This window comes from Clupea harengus, chromosome 20, assembly GCF_900700415.2.
Source record: "Clupea harengus chromosome 20, Ch_v2.0.2, whole genome shotgun sequence".
In the NCBI taxonomy this organism is placed as follows: Eukaryota; Metazoa; Chordata; class Actinopteri; order Clupeiformes; family Clupeidae; genus Clupea; species Clupea harengus.
This window is the reverse complement of record NC_045171.1, coordinates 17011924-17036054: the sequence shown is the minus strand read 5'-3', so window position 1 is coordinate 17036054 and position 24131 is coordinate 17011924. Positions and strand designations below refer to the sequence as shown.

General features: G+C 42.8%; 1 protein-coding gene across 2 annotated transcripts; it reads left to right on the top strand.

The window, feature by feature from the left end:
• Positions 1–5847: 5847 nt before the first annotated feature.
• ccdc69 (coiled-coil domain containing 69) lies at positions 5848–19352 on the top strand. Of its 2 annotated transcripts, none has more exons than XM_031587390.2 (9): positions 5848–6196; positions 10728–10794; positions 12547–12725; positions 14302–14389; positions 16616–16689; positions 16813–16914; positions 17294–17413; positions 18506–18603; positions 18977–19352. In XM_031587390.2, the coding sequence occupies exons 1-9, from the start codon at positions 6176–6178 to the stop codon at positions 19152–19154; spliced, it is 927 nt and encodes a 308-aa protein (XP_031443250.1). In that variant the 5' UTR covers positions 5848–6175; the 3' UTR covers positions 19155–19352. The 2 variants fall into 2 exon arrangements, with proteins under 2 accessions (XP_031443250.1, XP_012689829.2); XM_012834375.3 differs by having other exon boundaries at positions 5850–6196; positions 10725–10794.
• Positions 19353–24131: the final 4779 nt, after the last annotated feature.

The window sequence follows — 24131 nt, the reverse complement described above, 5'->3', positions numbered from 1 at the left end:
ACTGTCAGTGTTCTTCTTAATTACCTTTCTCTGACCCCACTACATTTTACAGGATGTTTTTATAAAGGCCGGTTCTGTTTTCCACGTTTCGAAAGGGAAGGGCTTGTGAAATGGTGGTTAAATTAGGGAGCTGGACGGCATTCCACTTGGCTAGGAGCTGCAGCAGCTATCAGCGCCTGTAAAAATCAAACATTTGTAGAACAGACCAAATGTGAAAATATAATGCAGCACTCAGGAATGCACACTGATTGTGAGGTTACTTTTTCCATGGTCCTTTGTGCAATGAGTTGTCTGCAATGAAACCAGGATATGGTGCAATTTTTTTTCTCCATTTCTATTGTTTACACACTAGATGGCGCCATTTCCTTCTATGTCTACTTGCCACTTTTTTCCAATGCATAAGAAACGGTTAAATATTTTGAAAATGCAGAGGTTAAAGATGAATACCTGATCTTATTGGTCTTATTACTGATTGATTGATATTAAAATGAAGGGTTACCATGTTTTACTCTGTGCTCAACTTTGGAAATCTTAATATCACGTCTGTTTTCAGAATTCAGTGTGAGGGTTTTCTTGCAGTGTGTGTCCTGTGTAGCTCTTTGATTCCAAAAATAAAAGGGAGACATTCAGCTGTACATTGACACTAAAGCCCCAAATAGGTATTCTACTGCTTTTTATCATCACCTTCTGCAACTTGTCCTCGTTCAAAAAGTAAGGGTTCTATCAACAGGTGACACAAGAAAATACACTTGAAAATGATTGTGATGCGCCACTTGGGCACACTTATATTAATGGTAAATGGACTTAATTTATATAGCGCTTTTCGACTCATAGAGTAAAGTCACTCAAAGCGCTTTACAGATGAATGCCTCAGACATCTACCCATTCATATACCGATGGCAGAGGCTACTATCAAAGGTGCCAACCTGCACATCGGGAGGTTTAGTGTTTTGCTCAAGGACACTTCAACACTTAGTGAGGAGGAGTCGGGATCGAACTAGCAACCTTTCGATTCCTAAACGACTCCTCTACCTCCTGAACTACTATATATACATATGATAAAGCTGATTTACACTAATTTAACTCTTAACTCTCACTTGGTTCTTGGTATAATTTTTCTACATTAATGTTATGTGTCTCTGTAAAAAAACAAAGTCAAGCCGTGACCTCTCAGACACCACCTCTCTGACAGCCCCATTCCTTTCATGCCTGATTGTTCAGGATGGTCTCGGTCCTCCATCACCTCCTGGCCTGCAGACAGCCTGATTGTTCAGGATGGTCTCAGTCCTCCATCACCTCCTGCCCTGCAGACGGCCAGGTGGGTTTCTTTCATGTCTGTTTCATCCTGAGGCACAAAAGCTCTTTGAGTGTGTCTGAGGAGTTCTTGTTTTTCAAGCTTTCCAGCTTTCATTTAATATCATCATGATTACCCCTTTCTTCAGCCCTTTTTCTTCCAGGTCTAATAAAAATGCATATTGTAAATCATATCATGATCTCTTTATGTCTAGAGATACGCCTCTGATGCTGATAGATCTGTTTGGCTGTTGTGTGAGCCCCCCAACATCGAGAACAAGGAACTTTACATCTCGTCTTGCATATGACTAAAATTACAGGCGTTGTTCTAACAGCTGCTGTGTCTGGATATCTCCCCTTTAGTCCCGACCCTGAGGTGTGAGTTTGTGTGCCTCTATGTGTAAATGTTCAAAAGGGTGTAGTGCTTGTATGGGAGAGTGTACGTGTTTGTACGTGGGTCGAGTTTGTGCACGTTTGTGAGTGTGTGTGTGTGTATATGTGTCTGTCAGTGTGTGCTTGTATGTCTGAAAGTTCACGCATGGTCAGAGGCCAGTGGAAAGAATGTTATCTCACGGCAGACTGTGAAGTCAAACTGGGCCTTACTCTTTTTTTGGAAGAGAGAGAGAAAGCAAGAGAGGGAGAGAGAGAGAGAGAGAGAGAGAGAGAGAGAGAGAGAGAGAGAGAGAGAGAGCAAAGCACAAGGCATATTCATGGAGCTTAGGGGCACTACCACCGTACCCTGCTCTCCACGTGGGCCTCCTTTATACAGATTTATGCCCAGCCGGCCTCCTTACGCACCTACGGGTTCTTTGACCTAAAACATAAAACTCATGAAACTCGGAGTGTGTTTTTTTCTCATTTATTTATTAATGCAGAACATCTGACACTTCAAATGTACCAATGAAACTGAAGCATGTGCTCATGTGCTATAAGCATAACCAACACATCCTAGAGGAAGCACATACATTTGAGCATCTTAGCCTGTTGTGGTGACTGCAATTTCCTTTTACTGCTTAAACATGCTTAAACGGTTCAGAGCGAGGCTTACTCATGGGAGGTCCCTGACAAGCCACAGCTGCAAAACTGATTAGTGAAAAGCTGTGGTTAGTGTTAATTAATTTGTTGCATTTTTCAAGTCCACAACTATGAAAGCCAATCTCCTTAATCGGTCTTCTAAAGAGCTGTACGGCATACTGGAAGGAATTATGCCGTGTAATATCCTTGTTCCACACAACAGAAGAAAATGTTAGATATCCTTAAACAGTCACAGACTTGAGCTTGACTTGTGTGCCTTATCTAGGGGCTTCCCTACGTTCAAATATCCATGACTTCACAAGCGAGTGGCGTTCACTCCCTCAATAATCCACGTCTTTAGCAAAAGACAACATTGTTTTTCCTGCAGATAGCAGTGCAAGGCCTGATTTATCAGCTTGTCACTTTATTATGGCGGCCATTGAGGTTAGGGCCTGAGGGGTAACTGACTACACAGCTGCCAGCTCGTGGAAAGTTCCCCGGTACACACACACACTCACACTCACACTCACACACACACACACACACGCACACACACACACACTCTCTCACAGACACACAGACACACACACACACACACACACACACACACAAACACTCATACACACAAACACTCATACACACAAACACACACTCTCTCTCTCTCTTTCTCTCTCTCTCACACACACACACACTCACACATGCAGCGTCCTGTGCAACAACTGCTGTATCTTTACGTCAGATTAGAGCTGCCCTATAAATAGAAAGGGTTCTCTTTTTTTACAAAATTGAAAGTGTTTGGAATTCTCCTGATGACCCACACTAGAGGTGGTATCATGTTGGTGCCTAATATAAATGTAACCCGAGAGACCAGTGAACCACTAAGTCAAAGATATCTTTGATATCAGCACACTACAGTAACACCACAACCTCAGAATAAACTGATGTATCTTCAGAAGTGCAAATGAGAGCTGCCCCACAACAAAACTGTTACTTTTGAGGATTTACTGTACTTTTGAGGATTTACTGTGCTTTTGAGGGAATACCATTGAGGATATTTTGTCTGAAATGTAATCACTGATAATTGATTGTTCTGTACATTTCATCCCTCTTGCCTTGACCTGAATTTGACTGTCAGCCATGGTGTCCACCCTCGTTGGCCTGATAAGAATCTAAAGCAAGGGGCCAAAGAAAACAAAGGGGGTTATGGTCTGTTATCTTGTCGTGCCTATGCTTACATTCTCCGATTGCAGCCGTTCACAGATGGTTGGCATAGATGATGACAGATTAATGCCCTGCTGATTTCCCACCAGAGCTCACACAATACTGTTTCATGAGATTCTTCAGGTATGCTGCGCCGCTCAATGCTATATGCAGAAGAACTTTTTTAAGGGTGCCAAAAAGTTCCACGCAGAACCTTCTGTCCATAGAAAGAACGTTCCTGTCCCACTGGACCCATCTAGCTGGCATGAAGACTGTCTTGACGGCCCTTTGTGTCTGCAAGCTGGGGCCATTCTCCTCCTGGTTTGTGTCTGTCTTTCTCTCAGACACAGACGAAGGGGATTGGAGACATCGTGCCATAACTCACAGGTGTACTTGAATGAAAAGAAGTCAAGCAAACTGCATGCAGGGATGTCATTCTGTACCAAGCGACATTTCTAATTCAGTTAGACCTCATGACATTTAGGCCATATAAAGTTCAGCCATGAAACCTAATTCCGTCGCAGGTGATATGATGTAGTTGATACATAACTAGATTAACTCAGCACTTTCTCAGTTCCACTTTGAATCATTGGGGAAGAAGTTAATTATGCAGAAATATTTTTTATTGCATATATATTTTCTTTAAACATAGAAAATGTTAATTGTGTGTAATGTGTTGAGAGTTGTCCCTTAGCCATGGACCCATTGACCCAAACTGAGATCTCAATGATTTCCACGTGTGACTCCACATGCCAGTGATTCTGTTGTTCGCTGTGCCAGATACTCGAGTCCAAACTGGCTTAGTCACCCTGTCACTTCACTGGACTGCTGTAGCCTTGTGGGGTGTGATGGAGAGTCAACAAGCTTCAGTTTGGTACATTTTACTTAGTATATCAACAGTGAGGAATCACTCTATTGATTTTACAATCAATGTGTATAAAATACTGAGTAACTGAGCCAATGAAATAAAAACAGAAAAGGGGAAATAAGGCCACAATTATAGATTAGGTTGCTAGTCTACTACATTACATGTATTGAACTTTAATTATTGTATTATATTGCAATATCTACACACTCGTATAAACAAAACACTCATATCAACAACTCTGACAAAATTGCCTGAGCACAGACTCTGAAATCAATTAACCAAACACAAAAGTATGTGTCCATGGCCAGTGTGTACTGCTGATGTAGCTAAATGGATGGGGTGAGCAGCAAGTTCTGGTCCTCTAACACAGATGCAACAACCTCTGCCCTATCAATGCTGGATGATCCTTTCCATCTGTGCTCCTGCAACTGAAGCGGTAGAGCAAGGTGCTAACAGCACCACGGCTATGAGTTCAACACCCAAGAAGCACACACAGTATTTGTATTAAATATTCTATAAAAAATTACATAAGTGTCAAATTAAATTAAAAAGGTCAACACTTAGTGATAGCGACAGTGATAACACGGACAGTGATAACGACATTTCACGAAATAGAGATTCTCGTTTCTTTCAGGACGCCATTCACATTCATTTCGTACAGAAATTAATGTTCCAGCTCTAGCTCCAGTTCCAGGGGCAAACCAAACCAAATACTTGATGAGCCATTTTAAAGTGCCTCCCTTCACAAAATCACACTGGTACTAACACCCTCTCTGCCTGCAGATCTATTCCTGGCTCTGCTTCAGCGCAGCTTTCCCACATACTGCATGCAAAGGAGGCCGCAGATATAAATGTTGCAGCAGCTATTGAGAAGCTATTGAAAAGCACGGCCAAACCATTGTAGGCTATATACTTTTACAAGTGCTCTCCACCTTACAGGGTCAGCGTTTCAGGCTATACTGCTTCCCACAGCAGACGGCCAGTTGAGAACTGAAGAGCCGCTAATGACTTGTCAACATGGTCAAGTCAACATGACCGTACCCATCACCAGTACATAGTAGCAGTGGACACATTCATTTTGTGTTTATTTAAGTGATTTCAGGGTCTATACTGAATCAATTTTGTTGTTGATAAGAGTGTGTAAATATTACAATATAATACAATAATTAAAGTTCAATACAACTAATACAGTAGACTAGCAGTCTAGTCTCCTATTGGGGACTTATCAAATTTTTTGTTTGTTTATTTGATTTTCACTGGCTTGCCATAGCCCAATGGTAAGATACAAATAATTTGTTTGTGCAGTTACTCATTATTTACATAATTACAATAGAGTGCTTCCCCACAAACTGTTTATTGTTGATTATAGGCTACTAAGTAAAACGTACCAAACTGAAGCTGGTTCACTCTCTAGTCTACAACGTATTAGCGCATTTCCACAGTGAATTACGGTAAAAAAAAAAAAAAGAGTTCAAATTCTATAACGTGCCAGCGAATCCCCACCGATAACAATGAGCATTGAACTGATGCTCGGCTCCTCAATTTTTAGACTTAACATACCTTGCTCAACTACGCAACGGCACAGGTTTATGTGGGGGCGCGTCTTCACAGCTTGAAAAAGTTGTGCGCTGGTGTTGCACGTAACTGCCCTATTTAATTCGCGGTTGCTGAGGTATCAAACTGGCTCGTGGAGAGGATAGCGTTAGATAGCGGGTAAACTCTGTGACCGGTCCAAACTGAGAATCTGGAGATAGCGGGCTTCACCTTTCGGGTAAAGGCAAGCAGGTCGGGCGCTCAGGAATGGGTTGTGTCCAAAGCAAGGTGTGTATTCAATTTAGAGGAGGAAAAGGTTGAAGACCCCGTTCTCAGAGTCGGAGACCTTAACTCTTGTACTGCACTTTCACTCTAACGGTACCTTTGTTACTCCAGATTTTGACAGCAAATGTTAATGTTTACCAGATGCAGTTGGAATACCTAATGTTATCAATGCCACAGCTCAACATTGTTTAATTTTTCACTATTGGTAATTTCTCCGTTGATAATTACTGTTGGTTAACTAGCTGGCTAGCTGGCAATGTGTTAGTTGCTAAAAATATTTGACACCACACAATTCTTACACTTATTGAAGTTACCAAGGGTTAAGCACATTGTGAACTGGGCAACGTGAACAGTGAATGTTAATTAGAAACATATGCCTTTAAAATCTAACAACTTCACTACTGAGGCAAGTTAATAGATTTGAGGACCAAATGTCTCAAGCGTTGGCTATGCGTTAATTTCACCCTCCCAGATGAGTTGCCAAATCAGTGGTGCACTCATTTCCGCTGAAGTTACGATTCTGACCAAAACAAAATCAAGATGTGCTTAACGTTATTGTCTTCAGCATGTGCGGTGATAAAATGTGTTGTTAAGAGCAATTCGCTACAGCGCCAACGTATGGTCAGGACTTTGGTATGATGCAGCCCTATGAATTACAAACTCACTTTTCCGCGGCTAGTCTGGCCAGGTTTCGGTGAATGATGGATTGCTGGCACACAGCTTTGAATTTTGCATGCTATTTATTTTTCTCCCTCTATCCTTTTAAATATTCACCACTGACTCCATTACACCTCCTCCTTACGCAGAGTCCAGATAAACCTGCAGTGTAAAGCTTTGATTAGCCCAGATTGTTTGTGGCTTTGGGGCCAGTGTTATGTTTGACACAGTCCGTGTACTGTACCGGAATTTCTGTCGCCCTCTCGCACAGGCACACAATAAACAGTGGTGGCAGAGCCTCGACTATCAGTTCACACAGCCATATGTTCCCAAAGTAGACATGACCAACTGGGGATGTAGTGGTAAGACCCCTGCAAGGGACAGAGGGTTACAAACTCACGTCAGCAATAACCTAGACTAGCTCTTTCCCCCAGCCTCACTCCTGTGCAAGTCTGGGAAGTGTGTGAGCTCACTAGTTGTTTGTTAGGCGACAAGGGCATTTGTTGGGCCTGTGCTTCTCTGTGCCAGGAGAGGAGAATTAGGGCAGCTCTGTTGTGGTGAAGCCAACATTTATGTAACACACACAGCATCAATCCAAGGTGCCATGACCTGGACTGACGCTGGTGTGTCAATACTGTTGGTTGGTTTGGTTTGTATTATGACACTGTATTGTGTTTTGATGTAACATACAGTGAGCTTCTGCTTCACAGGAGTTTAAGCCAGCCTGTTAGTTTGTTCTTCGTTGGCATTCTCTCAGTATGTTGAACCGTATCCACAGAACTTCCCATTGGCAGCACCCCAGAGGAAGTTCAATGCAGATCAAGTTCATTTGAAGAGGGGACATCTCAGGATTGCTTACATGTGGCCAGTGAAATATAGCTGTCCTCCAGGGGGTACAAACAGTGGGACGTTATTGTGAAAAGTATAGTTAAGAAAAGAAATGAAAACATTAAAATCATGGCAAGCTGTCTCATGTGATGGTGTTGTGTGCTTTGCACACTGCCTTGGGATTTGTCTCATGAGCACTTCGTGATCTTAGAGGTGAAATGCCGCAGGAAACCAGAAGCTTCGTTCTATACATTGACTGATAACAGGCTTGGTGAGTTGCAGCAGATTTTAAAGGGGAGGAGATCACTGATGCATAGTGAAAATATTCAGAGTTTAAAGTAGATGAGTTTATTTAACTCATTTCACAGAATTCTTGTCAGCCGGCCCAACTTATCTTGTTCCCATCGCATCTTCTGCATCTTTTCTTTTATGTTTCCCAAACTTGTTTGTATGTGTGATATCTTGCACAGTCTGTACAGAAAGTATCTCTGCTCTTGTGAGCCTATCACATCACACTTAACACAAGAGTTTTAAAAGTTTAATTTGCTGCGTTGGCAGAGCTGCCCTGACCGAGGAACCTTAAACATTTGCTGTAGAACTGCACATTCTCTCAGGTGGATGGTAAATATATCCCTGCGTGACTATAAACACTGGCTGAGTCTAGCGCTTGTTAACAATGTAGCCTATGGAGAGGCATGGCAGGATGAATTATGTCCCAGTCAATATGTAAAGAAAGGAAAGAAAAGGAAGATACTTTTTAAAATGTATTTTTTGTTTTGTTTTTGTCATTGGTACACCACCCATTAAAAGAAGGAGGTGGATTCTTTGGTCAAGTCTGTTGGAATTAAGAAGACATTCTTAACGTTACAAAAGCAGTAAGAGTTGGTGTTCTGTAGACTTAAAGTAAAAGCTGCAAACACTAGCATTTTATGAAACTATATCAGAGCTTCTGCATTCTTTATCATTAAGCCAACTATTTATTTAAAAGGCAAAATGCACCAAGTGTCATGGTAGCCATGTACTGGTCTTTGTTTTAGGGATAGTGGTTCAGAAGTCTGAAAAATGTCTGGGGATCGTCTGTGGGCTGTATGTTATAAGGAGTTTGCACATACTCTAGGCAGATACGTATAAGTTGCCATAGAAACCATACAAACTTTAACCCCCCCCTCACATACTCCCCAAACAAACATGTTGGATACCATGGCAAACACCTAGCCCCAGGGCGGCCATTGTGTGAGGCTGTCTGTGTGAATGTATTAATAGTCCTCAGTGTCCTGCGTGTCCATCTGACTCTAATATCTGTGCTGTGTTTATAAGTGTTTATGTAATGGCCGCTGGGTGGAAGGCGTCTGTTTATACCTGAGAGGGAGTTCACTGTCTCTTGCACTTGAAGAGCTGTTGGGAGTGTAAGGCAAGCTGCAGACGTTCCCATGCAGCCAGCATAGTTTAGGGGTTAGATGACACATAGGCCTAATGGAGCTTGCATTATCATGTGCATTGTTCCAATGTTGTTTTCCTTCTGGGTTTAAGTATGTTTTTAAGCAGATGCTTTTATTCAAAGCATCTTCATTTAAGTTTAAATAAAAATGTTAACGTAATAATGATCACCACAAACGGCGATCTTTGCAGTTCCAAACAGGTTGCGCAATGAAGCATCCATGAAGAAGTCTGTGATTAGACCTTGTGTCCATGTCCCAGTATTATTTTCCTTGGGAGAGGAGTGGATGAAGAAGGTTGTGATTAGACCAAGGTCCTGTGGAAAGCTCATGGTGACATCATTGTTTTGCACTGGCCTGGAGGAAATTAGCCACATCTGTTTTGTCACTGTGAGTGATGAGGTGGCACGTCTGCACTGCCGTTTTTGACGCGACGAGGAAGCGACTTAGCGTGACGGTTTGATGAGCTCAGTGTTTGAGTCAGATATTTCAAAAGCGCTTGCCTGAACAAGTGTCACATGGTGGGAGCTGTGCTTTTCAAACTGTAGGCTTGAGAAGGAAGCTGTGATGTTTTTTGTTTTGATGAGGAACACTGACAGGAGGAGCTTGGAGTGTTATCAGACATAACTATTTATTGATTTATTGATATGTTTTTTTTTCTTCTCAATGTCTGGCTGATGTTTGAACTAACTTGTTAGCTAACTTAGTTTTCCTCTTGTTGCCAGTCAGCCATTTCAAGCGTCAGTCATTTAGAGACTGTTGAAACTGCCACTGTTGAACACTGATGTATTCTCCCAATGGCAAAGGCAATGTACTAGAGTAAATGTTTAAACTGTGATGACGAAAGCCATTGTATTGCCTGGACTCTTGGATGAAGCCTAAACTCAGCCGTGTTCCAATTACCAAAACATATTGTTTTAATACCCATTAAATAGATATTCCCTTCAGGGGTGCAGTTGCTGTTGTTTTGCAATTCGAGCCATAATGAACAGTTTATTTGTTGTCTACGTGTGTTTACATAATGTTTTTGCCCTGAAGTTGTTTTGTTTTGTTTGTCTGTTTTTACCCTGAACACAAGTCTGAAGTACGCTATAAAAAAAAGTTTGGTATGGGTAAACTGCCTGTGAAAAAGTCTCGATCCAGTCTTCTCTGTCAGTCGAGGAGCTGGAGACATTGAGGTGTGGTACACATGCTCAGTTTTGAATGAAGATTCTGACATGATGAGACCAGAATCACTATGTTATAAGTAGACTCTCATGACACTGTTTTGAAGAGCATGTGACCCTGTTATGTTGTTTAGATGGCCATGGCTAGGTAAGGTATTCTTATTTGAAAAATTAAAAAAACCTCTTTGACCAGAAGATGGTAATAAAATGTAATAATGATGCCCACAACATGCTGGCTTAACTAGCTGATGACAAATAATGTAATAAAGTGTTGACAGTGACAGCCTTATTGACTAGCTTTCAAAAAACTGGTCTGTGGCCTGATGCAGTTCATTGACTTTTACCCCTCAAGACATTGAAATTTCATTTCCTTGCTATGTACCATGCTTTTGAACCGTGTGAACTGGCAGTGAAACTAAGTCCTCCTTCTGTGTCTCTCCTCAGAAGAAGAGCAAGTCGAGAGTGGATGACAAGAAGAAGAGTGAGGCCAACAACAGCACTCAGGGTGGATGTGGTGAGTGCTGGTTTCCTCCTGCAAATCTAGACTCGAAACCTAGCTGTTCTCAGATCCTTTTTTGTGAACAAACACAACACAACCAGCGTGACTGAAATATATGAGTTTGAGTTTGTTCAATTTTGTGACGATCAATAGATGTGTCTTCTCTGCCCTGCTCTGAGTCTGTGTTGTCCTTTGTGTCTATGTGTGGGCGGAGGGGATGACTCACTGACTTCACGGATTTCAGTCAGGTTAACTTGACAGGCTTAGCTTTGGCTAATGTACATAGCCAGCCACGCTTCTAGCTAACACTGACCGAGTATAAAAAAAAACATCCATATGAGCTGGTTGATCATTTGTAAACAAAAGAATCACTGTAAACATATACATTAGCTGATCTGCTTATAGTATAGGACTCGTCATCGCTTGCCATTGTCAAAGTTTAATGTTGAGCTTGTCTTGTGCTCGTTTGTGTATGATCAGTGTCCTCAACCTGTGTGAGCTTCAAGTCTGGGAGGAGGAGGAGGGGAAGGGGAGAGGGGAGAGGGGAGACCATGTTCTCCAATATTTTTAATTTGGAATGCAGTACCGATTTGAATCGCTTGGGACAGCACTACATATTGCTCCTTTAATGCACTCTCAAATGTATATCTAATTTACTTAACACATTTGATGTTCTTCTATCTGCTCATTTGCAAACACTTTGTACCAGTGTGTATGAATTGTGCTATATAAAGAAACCTGCATCTCGTACCTCAAGAACAACTGGAGGTGTCTCAGACCATAGACATATATCTACATATGTCTATGGTCTGAGACGCACTGAGCAACTGACGGGAAGTGATGTTGTGCCTAAACACCCTTATTTTCTCCCGATTGTCTGATAGAAAATGAATTGCGAAATTGCCTGTGTGATGAGACGCTCAGCCATTGGGTAATTGTAATTGCTAGGTAGTTGGGTGAGCAAGAGGCCCATTTAACAATGACTGACTGGGTACATTCCACCTCCTAGTGTGAAAATGGCTGGTCTTGTCATGATTGTGATTTACAAGCTCCCTCCTCTCTGACTAACACCATTCTGGCACCCTCACTGTGTAATTTCATGTCCTTCCCCTAAGGTATGTCTTGAAAAAAAAAGAAAGAAAGATAGCGAGAGAAACAAACAAAACAAATCTGCTTTCCTCACTGTTGTTTTCAACAGCTAAATAGTTTGGGATTCTTCGCGCCCCTCCATGGTCATTTGTTAACCCTTTGGGAGCGCTGGTGCGAGATAAAGCGCTTGTCTTATTTAAACATGCCTGCTGGGTCACTGTTTATGTCTGCATTGCATTTTGGTGAGGTCATATTACATGGCCATGCTTTAGACCAGGCTAGTGAAGGGCTGTCAGAAAAGGACCCAGTGGGCCAACTGGCTGGAGATGGAATTTTACTTGAATCTTTACCTCATTACCTGTATTTACATGTTAACATCTGAATGCATGCATGTTCTGTGTTTTTAATATTTCCTAGGTCATTTTTCATTGCGCTTTCAATTAATCCAGGCCTTCTTGGCCAATGAGGTGTTATTGTTTATGTAATGGCAATGTGGGTCTTTAAAAACCTTTAGTAACTTAGGAGTACTCTTAGTGGTGAGATAAAATACCGTGTGAATACGGGCCCTGAAGGATAAATTGCTCTCTTCTGCAAAACTTGGATCAAGTGAGATTGCCTCTGTGACATCAGCATTCTAACATTGCTGATTGGATTTCCCTGTGTTCTGTCTCGACCCAGCCAAGGTCCCATTGGCTGAGCTCGGCGGAGGGGTGGAGCAGCAGCTGGAGCAGTATGAGAAGCAGCTGAAGGTCCTCCATGCCCTTCTGGCTGCCCCTGGGGGTCCGGAGAGAGATACCCTGTTTAAGTCACACCAGAACGGCCCGCTCTGCAAGGTGGTCCACAACATCGCTGCGAAGGTACAGATGAACGAATGGATTTTGCCCGAGTTGATCTCAATTTGAATACTTGCCTGCAGATTTGAGTGCCATTCATATTCTGTAAACAGTTGTTTATTTTGTAAAGATGGTTATATGAAGGTTTACCTATTTATTTTATTCACAGTAGGTTTTTACATTTTCCCTGTTTCACTCTGTATAGACATGACATGTGACGGCTAGTAACAAAATTCAGTTTTTGCGGGAAAAATGTATAACTGTATAGCTTTTCAGCTAGTTTGTTTGTGTTATTAAATTCCACAATCAATGCTTAGGTAGGTAGCCTGGCTGCCAAAAAGCATTTACTTTATGGCTGCTGTCAAGGAGGTAAAGGTGCTGCTTTTGGATCCATGTTTCATGGTTGAAGTGAGCAGGATGTTCCATAGGTCTATGTCAATGCAAACGAGGTACCAAGGCACGGAACAGAGATGGTAGCAAGTCTCCAAACTGATATGGCAGTAGTAAGGATGTTGCTGGGCAATCACATGACCAGTTCCTAGTGTTCTGATTGGATGATCACAACAATTACATTTGTTTCCCAATATCAATGGGAATGTGCCCGAACAACACTGCTCAGCAACATTGCCTGGCAACATTGCTTAAAAAGCAGCTTGCTGTATCACCTTTTGGAGGCCTATTTCGCTCCACGCAGCAATGTAGATGCTATCAGACTGTGTTCCTTGATTTGACCCCATAGAGGAACTCGTAACAGTTAGGTTTACTTGCCAAAGTCGCCCGTGGAAGTCACCTGCTAGAAGTTTTGGTCTCTGTGGAGGACGTGTAGCTACAAGCACCCTGCTGCCCTAACAAATAACAAACAACGGCGGTGATGTCAGGGAACACATTAGGCAGCTGTTGGCAACCATAAACGAGCCATTCCTTTTCCATTACCAAATAATTGGCAACATTCAGTGCCCGTTGTGCTTCCACGTGTTCCGTGATTCCCATTCTTGCCACCCTGTTTGCTCGCGCTGCTAAATCTTTGGCATGCCCGGCCCGCTTTGAAACCCCCCTGACCTGACAAAGCCAGACCTGTTTTCCTGGAAGGTGTGTCGGTCCACCCTTGTCTTTAGAACGGAGGCAGAGTTGATCTGTGTAAACATATAGTCAAACATGTCCTCAGTCACGCTCTGAGAGGGAACAAAAGAGTCCGTCTTGACCTGCCGTACCCCTCTCAGCAGGTGTTTGCCTTTGAATGGATGATGTCTTATGTAAGGTACAGTGGCTGCTGTTTTAGTGCCAGTCACACAAACAGGACTCCATCAATCACTGTCTCTCACAAACCTGCGTCACCTATTTCAAACATGTTTTCAATCTGACAGAAAGGCCTTTCTTAAATGAGTGCGGGTTACGCTTTACTCATGGAAGGGTTGCTACATAAGAATTGATTTGGCATACAGTAGATCTATTGTTTTTGTGTGTGTGTGTGTGTGTGTGTGTGTGTGTGTGTGTGTGTGTGTGTGTGTGTGTGTGTGTGTGTGTGTGTGTGTGTGTGTGTGTGTGTGTGTGTGTGTGTGTGTGTGTGTGTGTGTGTGTGTGTGTGTGTGTGCTCCCTCAGGTCAAGAGTGAAACGGCAGCCGAGCTTAGTGCAGCACACCAGGAGGAGATAAGGAAGACGACAGAGGAGTACCAAAGCAGAACAGAAGGTCAGAGTGTTCTCCTCCTCTCTTCCCCCTGCCTGCCTTACGACCTGGCTGGCTCTAGCTACCTGTCTATTTGTTCAGTGGCCAGTTCTCCAAATGTGGGACGCATTAAGACTGAAAGCTATGAGTAATACACACACTTTTGGCTTTTTTTATTTATTTTTTATTTACATGAATGCACTAAATATACTGCTTGTGCCATCCCTTGATGAAAAGATATCTTAGAATTGTTAAAGAAATAATTCATTAGGTATTTATCTACCACCAATCTATCATATTCAAAGTACACAGTGGGTCAGATGGTTGCAGAACCCTCCATTCTGTATCTTAAGGTTTTTTATACCTGCCGTTAAAATGTGTTTTGGTTATTTGGATTGCATTCGGATAGTGCTTCGATCTCAATGTGGACACTGGAGAGACATATCAATAACAGGTGTAAATTTAATCTGGTTAAAATCACAGATATGATATGAAGTATAATATCTAGATATGATGTGGATACAAGACTTGTATCCACATCATATCCCCCCCCCCCCCCCAAAAAAGAAGGTGTTTAAGGTATTAAAAAAAAAAAAAATTAATGTCTGATGGGTATATTTCATGTAGGTAACTAGTTTTTAGAACATATCCAATGTCATTGTTATGGTACACGTGAAGGAATCACACACCTGTTCATGCTTGGCTGGTCAATGACTTGTCTTACTGCTTCGCTTCTTTAGTTGCTTATCTGAATAGACTTTGACACATAACTATTGTACACTACTGCAGTTATTTCTTATGAGCACTCCAGTAAAAACGAAGTCAATCTTGCAGATGGCCTTTATAGCTCTGGGCCGTATTTACAAAGCAATTCATCTTACCGCCAAGAGTACTCATGAGTTGCACTAAAAGTTTCTAACTCAAAGTTTTCTCCTAAATCCTATTGCCAAAGCCACTAAGACCAACTTTTACTGAGCAGTATCTTTGCATAGTTTTCAAAATGCATCTGTATGATGACATGTTTGTGGACAGTAGCTAGTTTAGTTTTACAATAAAATGTTACAATTTTGGCAACGAATGGGTAGTTTGGTTTGGTTGGTGGGGTTATTGCATCCTTTACAAGCTCCATAATTATTCTCTCACGATTAAGACACTGTTTGTGTGTGTGTGTGTGTGATTCTGAATCTGAATTGCAAAACATTGTGACGTGGACGGCCAATTACTGTTTGTTTGGGTCTTAGTGAGTTAGGAGTCCTCTCGACTACTTATGTGCTGGTTTTAGCGCTCAGGGGCTTTGTGAATTACTCTTAGTCAAAAACAATTAAGAGTCCCCAAAGTTAAGACTGACACACACATTATTTTTAGGAGTTTATCCTAAATCAGCAAGTTAGGAGCTACTTTTAGCCGTAAGATGCCTTGGACATTGTTATGAAAGCTGGGCCACAGTCTCCCTTAAGTTATTTTGTGAGGACACCTGGACTCTGTACAGTGTCAGCATACAGTGTGTCCCAGTTAAACCTGGCCCTCAACTGATGGCCAGTCTCCACTCCAAACAGGGACGCAGTTCGAAATGGGTTGGTTCCCTGAAAAATCTCAATCTGTATCGACTAAGCCTCCGTCTGAAACAGAAAACCAATGCTGTCTACTCGGGTAGCTTAAAGCAGGTAGGGTTAGTAAAACAACTGATTCATTAGACAGCTGAAGGTAGCGAGGCAGCAGGCATATGTCTTCATATGTCTTTCAGATGCAGCCTAAATCTCAAAAGTCCACACTGCTGGGCATACTTGAGGCTCCTCGTCCCGTGCTAAGCCCCCTGAAACTTTCATCTTCCCTGTCCCCCTTGCCACAACCATGACCCCCAAGCACACACAAGTACATTAATGTAGATCTGTGATTGTGAGGGTGATGAACTGAAAGAGAGCGCATTGCTGTTTCTACACTGATGACCCTAAACACTGCACAGGAGTCAGAATCAGAGTTCTATCTCTAAAAGCTGAGAGGGACACCCACAGCATTTGGCTTTATCTAGTCAGAATTCTCCGGTTTATTGCCGCCAGATGAGCACCATAACTCGGGAGAGCAGACATCCCCATAGTTTCCTAAATCAAGCACGGGTCAGTATGAAGTTTAGTGCCAGAGTGTGGAAAAATGTGTGTTTAATTCGAACCAGAGGTCGGTCCTCATTGCTGGAGCCTTAGAGGATTTTCTCCAATGAAAGCTAACAGTAAATCATTCTTTTGCGCCGTACAGAGACGAAGCGCCTGCACAGAGAAGAGAAGGTGGCCTTGAACGCAACGCACAAAGCCATAGAGAACACTCTGAAGGTCAGCCAGTTATCCAGGACTGAATGTCTAGTATAGGGATACAACCATTTAAGTTCAATTGTCTTGTTTTTTTAAATGAGTAGGCATCCTGACTTTGTGTGTGTGTGGACCATTATGTTGCAGGAGAAGATGGAGGAGTTGCTGGTAGATCTGAAGGTGTTCCATGAGCTCAGACAGAGAGTGGAGAAGTCTATGCTGAAGAGGAACCTGCAGCGGAACATAGAGGTGTGTGTGTGTGTGTGTGTGTGTGTGTGTGTGTGTGTGTGTGTGTGTGTGTGTGTGTGTGATCACTGATTTCAACTGTGTTGTTAATATTGTGAATATGTGCTGAATAATTATGCATGTTTAGTATGAGAATAACTACCACCTGCAGATACATACAGCATGGGCCCTGGGCTTCTCTCTGACCTGCACTATACCTCTCCTATTCTCGATACCCGTTCCTGTTCCTGTCCTTGTATAGCTCTCTGTATCTTTCTCCCTTATATTCTTTCACTCTTTTTTGATAAACACTCAAACACACATTTTGAAAAGCACTTTGAATTACCCAGGTGCGTAAACCCGTCTTGCCCTCTCCTCTTCCTCGTCTGGTTCCCCCTCTCAGACTCACGGCAGCCCCGGTGAATTCTGGGAGCAGGAGCAGGAGAGTTTGCTGATCGTCATCGAGATGAAGACTGAGCGCGTGCAGGAGCTGGGGAGCAAGCTGCTGCAGATGGACACACTGGTACGGGCGTCTGCTGGCTTTGTTTAGGCAGGCATGGTGTGGCATGGTGTGGCATGGTGTGGCGTGGCGAGCCAGGAGTATGGAGAGGGGTTTTCTCATGGGCCGAATGTGGGCGTGTGTAGTCTCTTGCAGAAGAGGGCCAGCATAGGATGGTCGACTCTGAAATGTATTTATGCCTTTGTTATGAAACAATGCGAAGGGTTTAGTGTATTTTGTAGAGCGACTGTGGGTGTATTGCATATAAATGCTCAGCATGGTGATGACATTGTGCTTAAAGGTCCAATGTAGGCGTGTGTTTTTTTTTTTTTTTTTTTTTTCCCATCAAAAGTGTGCATCTTCTCAAATAGCGTCAGGATAGGATGTGCCTGCTCGACACTCAAATTTCTTTCGTGACAAATCCATCAATTTAGTCAAGGGCTCCGTGTGCTTGTCTCAATTAGTTGGTTGCATATGCATGATCAGAGTAGTGATCAAGGTGTATGTGTGTGTGTGTGTGTGTGTGTGTGTGTGTGTGTGTGTGTGGCACTCAAACTGACACACAGACAGAAGGATGTAACATGAGGGATTATTCAAGGGATTCCATCCTTCTGCTGTAGTGTGTAGGAAGCCTCATGGCCTACTAATGATCTTACTGGACTGCCACAGTGAGGTGGTTCTTTGGGAAACCACAGAGGAGGAGTAAACTAATTTGAATGTGATGCAAATGACCAGAGGTGCGGTCAAAATGTCAAAGCCAAATGTAAGACAACGTTTTCAATGTATTTATCTATTTTTTGCTTTGAGTACACTGCAAACATCAGGGTTACTGCGGTCATGGAATGGAATTCGAATTGGAATTCATGGAACTTTGAAATCCCATTTCCCAGCTCTGGAAAAAGTCATGAAATTCGGTAGATTAATGAAAAGTTTAAAAAAAATTAAATGAGAACTCATTGCCTCAGTTCGCCGAACATGCCTAGGGAGTGATTTTAATTGTGGGTATTTTCATGCAATCAAAGAATACTGTGTGGTCTGTGCTTGCTGTGTCTTGTGTGTAATGCAAACTGTCAGAATAAATCCTTTAAATAAAATGAGCTTCCTTACCTTTTACAGGTTGAAAAGAATCACTCACTGGAAGACCAGGTGGTTCACGGCCTACAACAGAATGAAGACCTCAGAGTTCGGATCGAGAACTACCAATCCCTCATCCAGTACGTGGCATTATAAACCAGTTGTGCTGATTTTTAGTTTCCTCAGTGTAATGGTTATCTTAGTGGCCACTTCATGACCAGTGGATCATATTGGTTACTAATTTTGCAGATGCTGCATTGTTGCACTCATGAGCTAAAATGCAGAAATGACCTTACAATTGACCTGTAGCGGTAGTAGTTATAATTCATATAAATAATAATCATAGTTTTCATGTTGTACACAGTGTGTGTGTGTGTGTGTGTGTGTGTGTGTGTATATATATATATATATATAATCACACACACACAGATGCATTATACAATAAGATTTGAGTACAATACAATAATGTTAATAATTGATTAATAAGGTGTATTCATTTGATCCGTTGTGCAGGCAGCTGTCTAAAGACCAGCACAGCCTGCAGGAGGCGCTGGAGAGGCAGTCCTCTGAGGCACAGAGGCTGCAGCAGGAGAAGGAGGAGCTGCTCTTCAAACTGCTGCACAGAGACTCCTGCTCCTCCACCTCCTCCTTCCACCTGCCCCCCATCCTCTCCGAGGTGTCCCCCAGTTGATTCCACTGCCCCTACCTCAACTGCCCCCTCGCTGCGCCTGTGTGGCACATTACTAATTGCCCCCCCGATCACAACACTCCACTCCACTCCTCAACCCTCAACCAAAGTCCTGAGCCTGACCTCAAGTGGTCTACTGACGTACACACAAGAGCAAGGTGCCTCTGGGTGTAGTCTGGTTTGATTTGGGGGGGGGGGGGGGGGGGTTCGTGGAGAAGCCATGTCTGTTAGCATGGCTGAGACTTTAAAACTGACTGTCTGGATTGTGCCTTTAAAAGCTGACTAGCGGTGTCTGCCGCCTGAGGTCCCCCTTAGGTCTGGTGTTCACAGTAGCTGTCATAGGAAAGCAAGAGAGTGTCTGGTTTGACTCATTGGTTTGACTTGTTTGTTCATTTTTAATGTTTTACTTTTTAGTCTGTTTTTTTTTATATATTTTTTCAGTCAGTTTTGTTTGCTTGTTGCCATGGAAAGATTCTTCTTTTTTTTTTTACATCCTAAATGCCACTCAATAAAGGGTTAGGGGTTTTATTTGTTTCTTTCTTTATATTGGTTTAAATAGACAGCTGCTGTGGGGTTTCTGAGGCTGAGTTGCTGACTTAGAACATTTTTCATTCATTTCTAGGAGTCAACAGCACTTGGAAGTGTAGAATCAAAGCATACAGAATTGTAGATGCACTGGCACTTTTCCCAATCAGTATTTTATCTGTGAGTGTGTGTGTGAGGGAGAGGGAGCGAGAGTGTCTCTGTGTGTGTGTGTGTGTGTGTGTGTGTGTGTGTGCCTGCATAGCGACATGCAGGATTGTTTTTTGTTTTTATGCCCCATGTGACTTGTTCTTTGTACCTTCTGTTATGGTTTTCCCCATGTTATGGTTTTCCCAATGTTATGGTTTTCCCAATGTTATGTTTTTTTCCCCCCCGTCTACTTGTTTTACCTTTAAACTAGTGCCTGTATTCCTTTCTGTTTGTCTGCGAGATCAAGTCACAATAAAGGGCTGCATCTAAATCACAATGATGTTGCATTTTGTGCAAAATGGGTCACATCTGATGGTTCAGAAGAGTAGAGATGAGAGATGAGCCACTGCATTGGTAGACAGGCTCTGGATTTGTTGTTGTTGATTTCTGTTGTTCCCAGCAGAATTGTTCTTCTTGAAAGTGAATGAAGTAAACAGAAGACCGTAAAGGCCTTGTCACCACAGTTTTAGCGATATGTTGGTATTAGGATTAAGTGGGCTAGTCAGTGTACTTCTCTAATGCTGGATGTTTACAGACAAACCAACACTAGAGGGCAGCACAGAGTCAGTATGATGAAAAGAAAAGGTTGAGTAGGATTGTTGGAAGCTTGCTTATTTATGTGTGTGTGTGAGTGTGTGTGTGTGTTTGTGTGTTGGTTTACTTTGTGTATGTGTTGTTTGTATGTGTTTCTAGCTGAACCAGTCATGAGCCTTTTATATATATATATATATATATATATATATATATATTTTAGTCTCTCACTTTATACCTCGGAAATCGTATGCCCCTTGGCAGAGACTAAAAGGGTTGTGCGTCTCACTGTGAGATCATGTCAATGTTTAAAACAGTCATGTCATTACCCTCGGACATGCTTTCCATTTCCTTGGACAGTAACCTGCAGGAGCAGAGTCCAGGACATGGATGAATTAAACTGATTTTATTCTATTTTAAATGCTCACTCGCTGTGTATTTGGCACCTGCAATGATGCCTTATGTGTGAGAGGGTTTCTCTGTTAACATGTCAGCTCTTTGTTTGCTCCACACGGAGGACTGGGCTGGTGATCGCCCCACTTTCACTGTGCCTAGTCACCCTGAGAGAGAGTGTGACCTGTTGAGGTGTTTCTGCCTTTGCCTTTGTCTTTTCTCTGGACGGTTACGAGCACTGATGGGAAAGCCTGCCTGATTGATTGACGTGTTATTTAGTGACATATTGTCTGACCTCCCCACATACCCCCACCTCAATCCCCTTTTAGCTCTTACCTCTGAGATGCACTGATATCCGTTCACACACTCCCCTCACCCCCCCCCCCCCACACACACACACACACACATACACACCTTTTAGCTGTGGCCTGCCCGTGTGTAAGGAGATCACAGTTTGGCCAGCCAGCGTGTCGAGACAATACCTGCCGGAGCGCGGCGAGAAGTGCAGGTCAAGCCCTCCTGTTATGATGTCAGGCAGTTCCCAGGGCATTTGCCTGCCACCTGGGAACCCCTCATCGGCCCTGTGTGTGTGTGTGTGTGTGTGTGTGTGTGTGTGGAGGGAAGGACGTGGGGGTCGGTGGAAGCTGTCTGCACAGATCTCTTATCACTGCTGCGCCCGCCACTTCTTCGGTGTCAGGTTGGATGTTAACCCACCTGTGCAAGAACATGACTTGCTAATTACACACACAAACACACACACACACACACACACACACAGAGTGTGTAAAAATCATATATTAATGACAGACAGACTTACAAATACAGCAACCAAATAATTAGGTTTAAGCCTCACTTCATGTTAGCTTGTGACCCAGTGTGGACTTTTGTGCTTCAGGGACACACTTAACATCTGCAAAATAGGTAATCAAAAGCAACCTTACTTGTAATTGATCAAATGCGAGAACAACAGGGCTCATTTAGACATTTCTTGAGTTGCCGGTCACAATTATCCCCCATTTAGGTGAATAAAATTAATTAAATTACTAATATAACAGAACAATTTTATGACCCATTTTGACAATTACACATCACAAGTACTCTGTTTACCAATACAACACTAAATGAAAACTTGATTGCAATACTACAAGGGGAGGGAAAAAACAACATTGTCAGTAGCTACCATGTTGTTGACACCTATGCCTGACCTAATTAACAAGACCAGGCACTTGTTTAAGAGAGTTAATCAATGTGTTTACTTCAGAGCCATTATTTATTTATTTGCAGCCATTTTTCTAGTGTTTGTGCGTCGTGTCCTGCCTCATTCACTCTTGTCCACTACGTTCTCTGTGAGCACGGGTTTTAAAGTGTTTACTTCTTGTCTTTGGATCCCTCTGGATGCCTTAGTAGAGCTGTTACCTAGGCCATGGGAACGCCACGGTAAGAAAGGTCAAACCCACCCTTTCTCTTTCCCACGTCTTGATTTTTTTTTTTTTTTTTTGTGTGTGTGGTTGTGTGCTTTTTGTGTGTGTGTGTGTTTGTAGTTGTGTGCTGTGTGTGTGTGTGTGTGGTTGTGTGCTGTTTGTGTGTGTGAGAGTGTGTGCTGGTGCTTGTATGTGTGTGTATGTGCGCCTGTGTGCCCGTGTGCTAGTCTTAATGTGTGTGTGTGTGTGTGTGTGTGCAGCTGGGGGAAGTTGGTGAGAGGATTGTTTTGGGCACACCTGTGCTGAGTGGGATCCCTCTGTGCATTATTAGCCCCATGAATATAATACAATGCCTGTCCTCCGCTTCATAATTTGTTAATTGCTCCATAATAAGAATCTTCCCCCATATTCATTATCAGTGCCGAAAATGATGAGCTCTTGTTACATCTGCTGCCAGCGTCCTCAGCTCCATTATGTGTTAAATGCATTTTGGAGTGTCTTATTTATTACAATTTCCATTATTTTATTACAGCAAAGATAACCCTGAAATTGCCATGGGTGGAGACCAAAAAAAGGGAGAGAGAATCAGCTCAGGAGTAAGGGGGGGGCATCGGAGCATGTATGCCATGTGCTATTTGTGGCTGCTGAGGTGTTCTTTTTTGTCACTTTGGCTTTGAACAAAAAGGTGAAAATTGCACCCTGAGGAAAACAGCTTTGATTAAAAGGTGTAGTTAACCCCCTTCTCTCCCTTCTACTTCTCTCTCTCTCTCCTTTCTCCTCTCTCTCTCTGTACATCTTTCCCCTCCTCCCCCATCCCTCGTTTTCAGTGTGTGATATTGAAGCTTCCTGGGTGAGAGTTTGAAGGTGCACTCTGTCTCCATGTCAGCAATCAGTTCTAAAATCACGGACCTGTCTGTCGCTTCACGCTTTCAACCCAGACATTGAGGAAGTAGTGTAGTAGTAGAGCTCTGTGTTAAGAGGTCTGTTATCGGACGATTACTATTGCTACCTGTTACTGGTTGACACTTAGTTTTCTCTCAGTACAGTCTTTTGTTATCATTGCTGCCTCCTTCACTATAGCTTACTTAGTGTGTGAATAATATGTCTTATGGATTGTGTGTTTGTGTCTGTGTACATACGCGTGTGTGTGTTTTCATCAACACACCTGGAGAAGGACTAAAGAAAGGGAAAATCCAGTCTCTCTCTCTCTCTCTCGCTTAAATGATTACCACTTTGGTAGCAGTTTGTGAGTTCATACATGCCTGTATGTGTGTGGATGTGTGTATGCATGCACTCACCAAGCTTCCATAGCTGTCTCTACAGATGGCCTTCCTCACACCTCCTGCTTCCATACATCAACTCCCCTAGATATATACCATACCCACTCACATAGCATATGTCGAGTTAACTTCACATCATTACTGTCATCTATATGGATAACTTGTAACTGTCTTTCAAATGTATAGGTCTCTCCAGCACCGCAAGCTGATTTCCTCCAAGGAGTCTGACGACCGTGGCGTGCAGTACCGCATATTGCCACTAGAGTGCTGTAATGACACAGCCTGTACTAGCACCCGTTTGTAGGCTCAGGTCGTGGTGATAAGATCTTCGGCGTGTTTGTTCAGCTGTTCCCGCAAATTTGTCAGGATTAATATCGTCAGGTGTCTCGCGGCTTAATAAATCAGAGGTGGGAAGGATTCGCCGAGCTCACCGGAAACACAATCATCTACTCGCGCAGATGAATAGGCCATGGCATCGTCAGTGTATTTACATGTCAACAATTACTGATTTGACTCACGTGAGAAGGTTCACTCCTATTTCACAGAACAGACAGGATCGCTGACAGGACTTTTTTTTCTGACATAGGGATTTTCGATGAAATGATTTATGTGATGAGGAACCC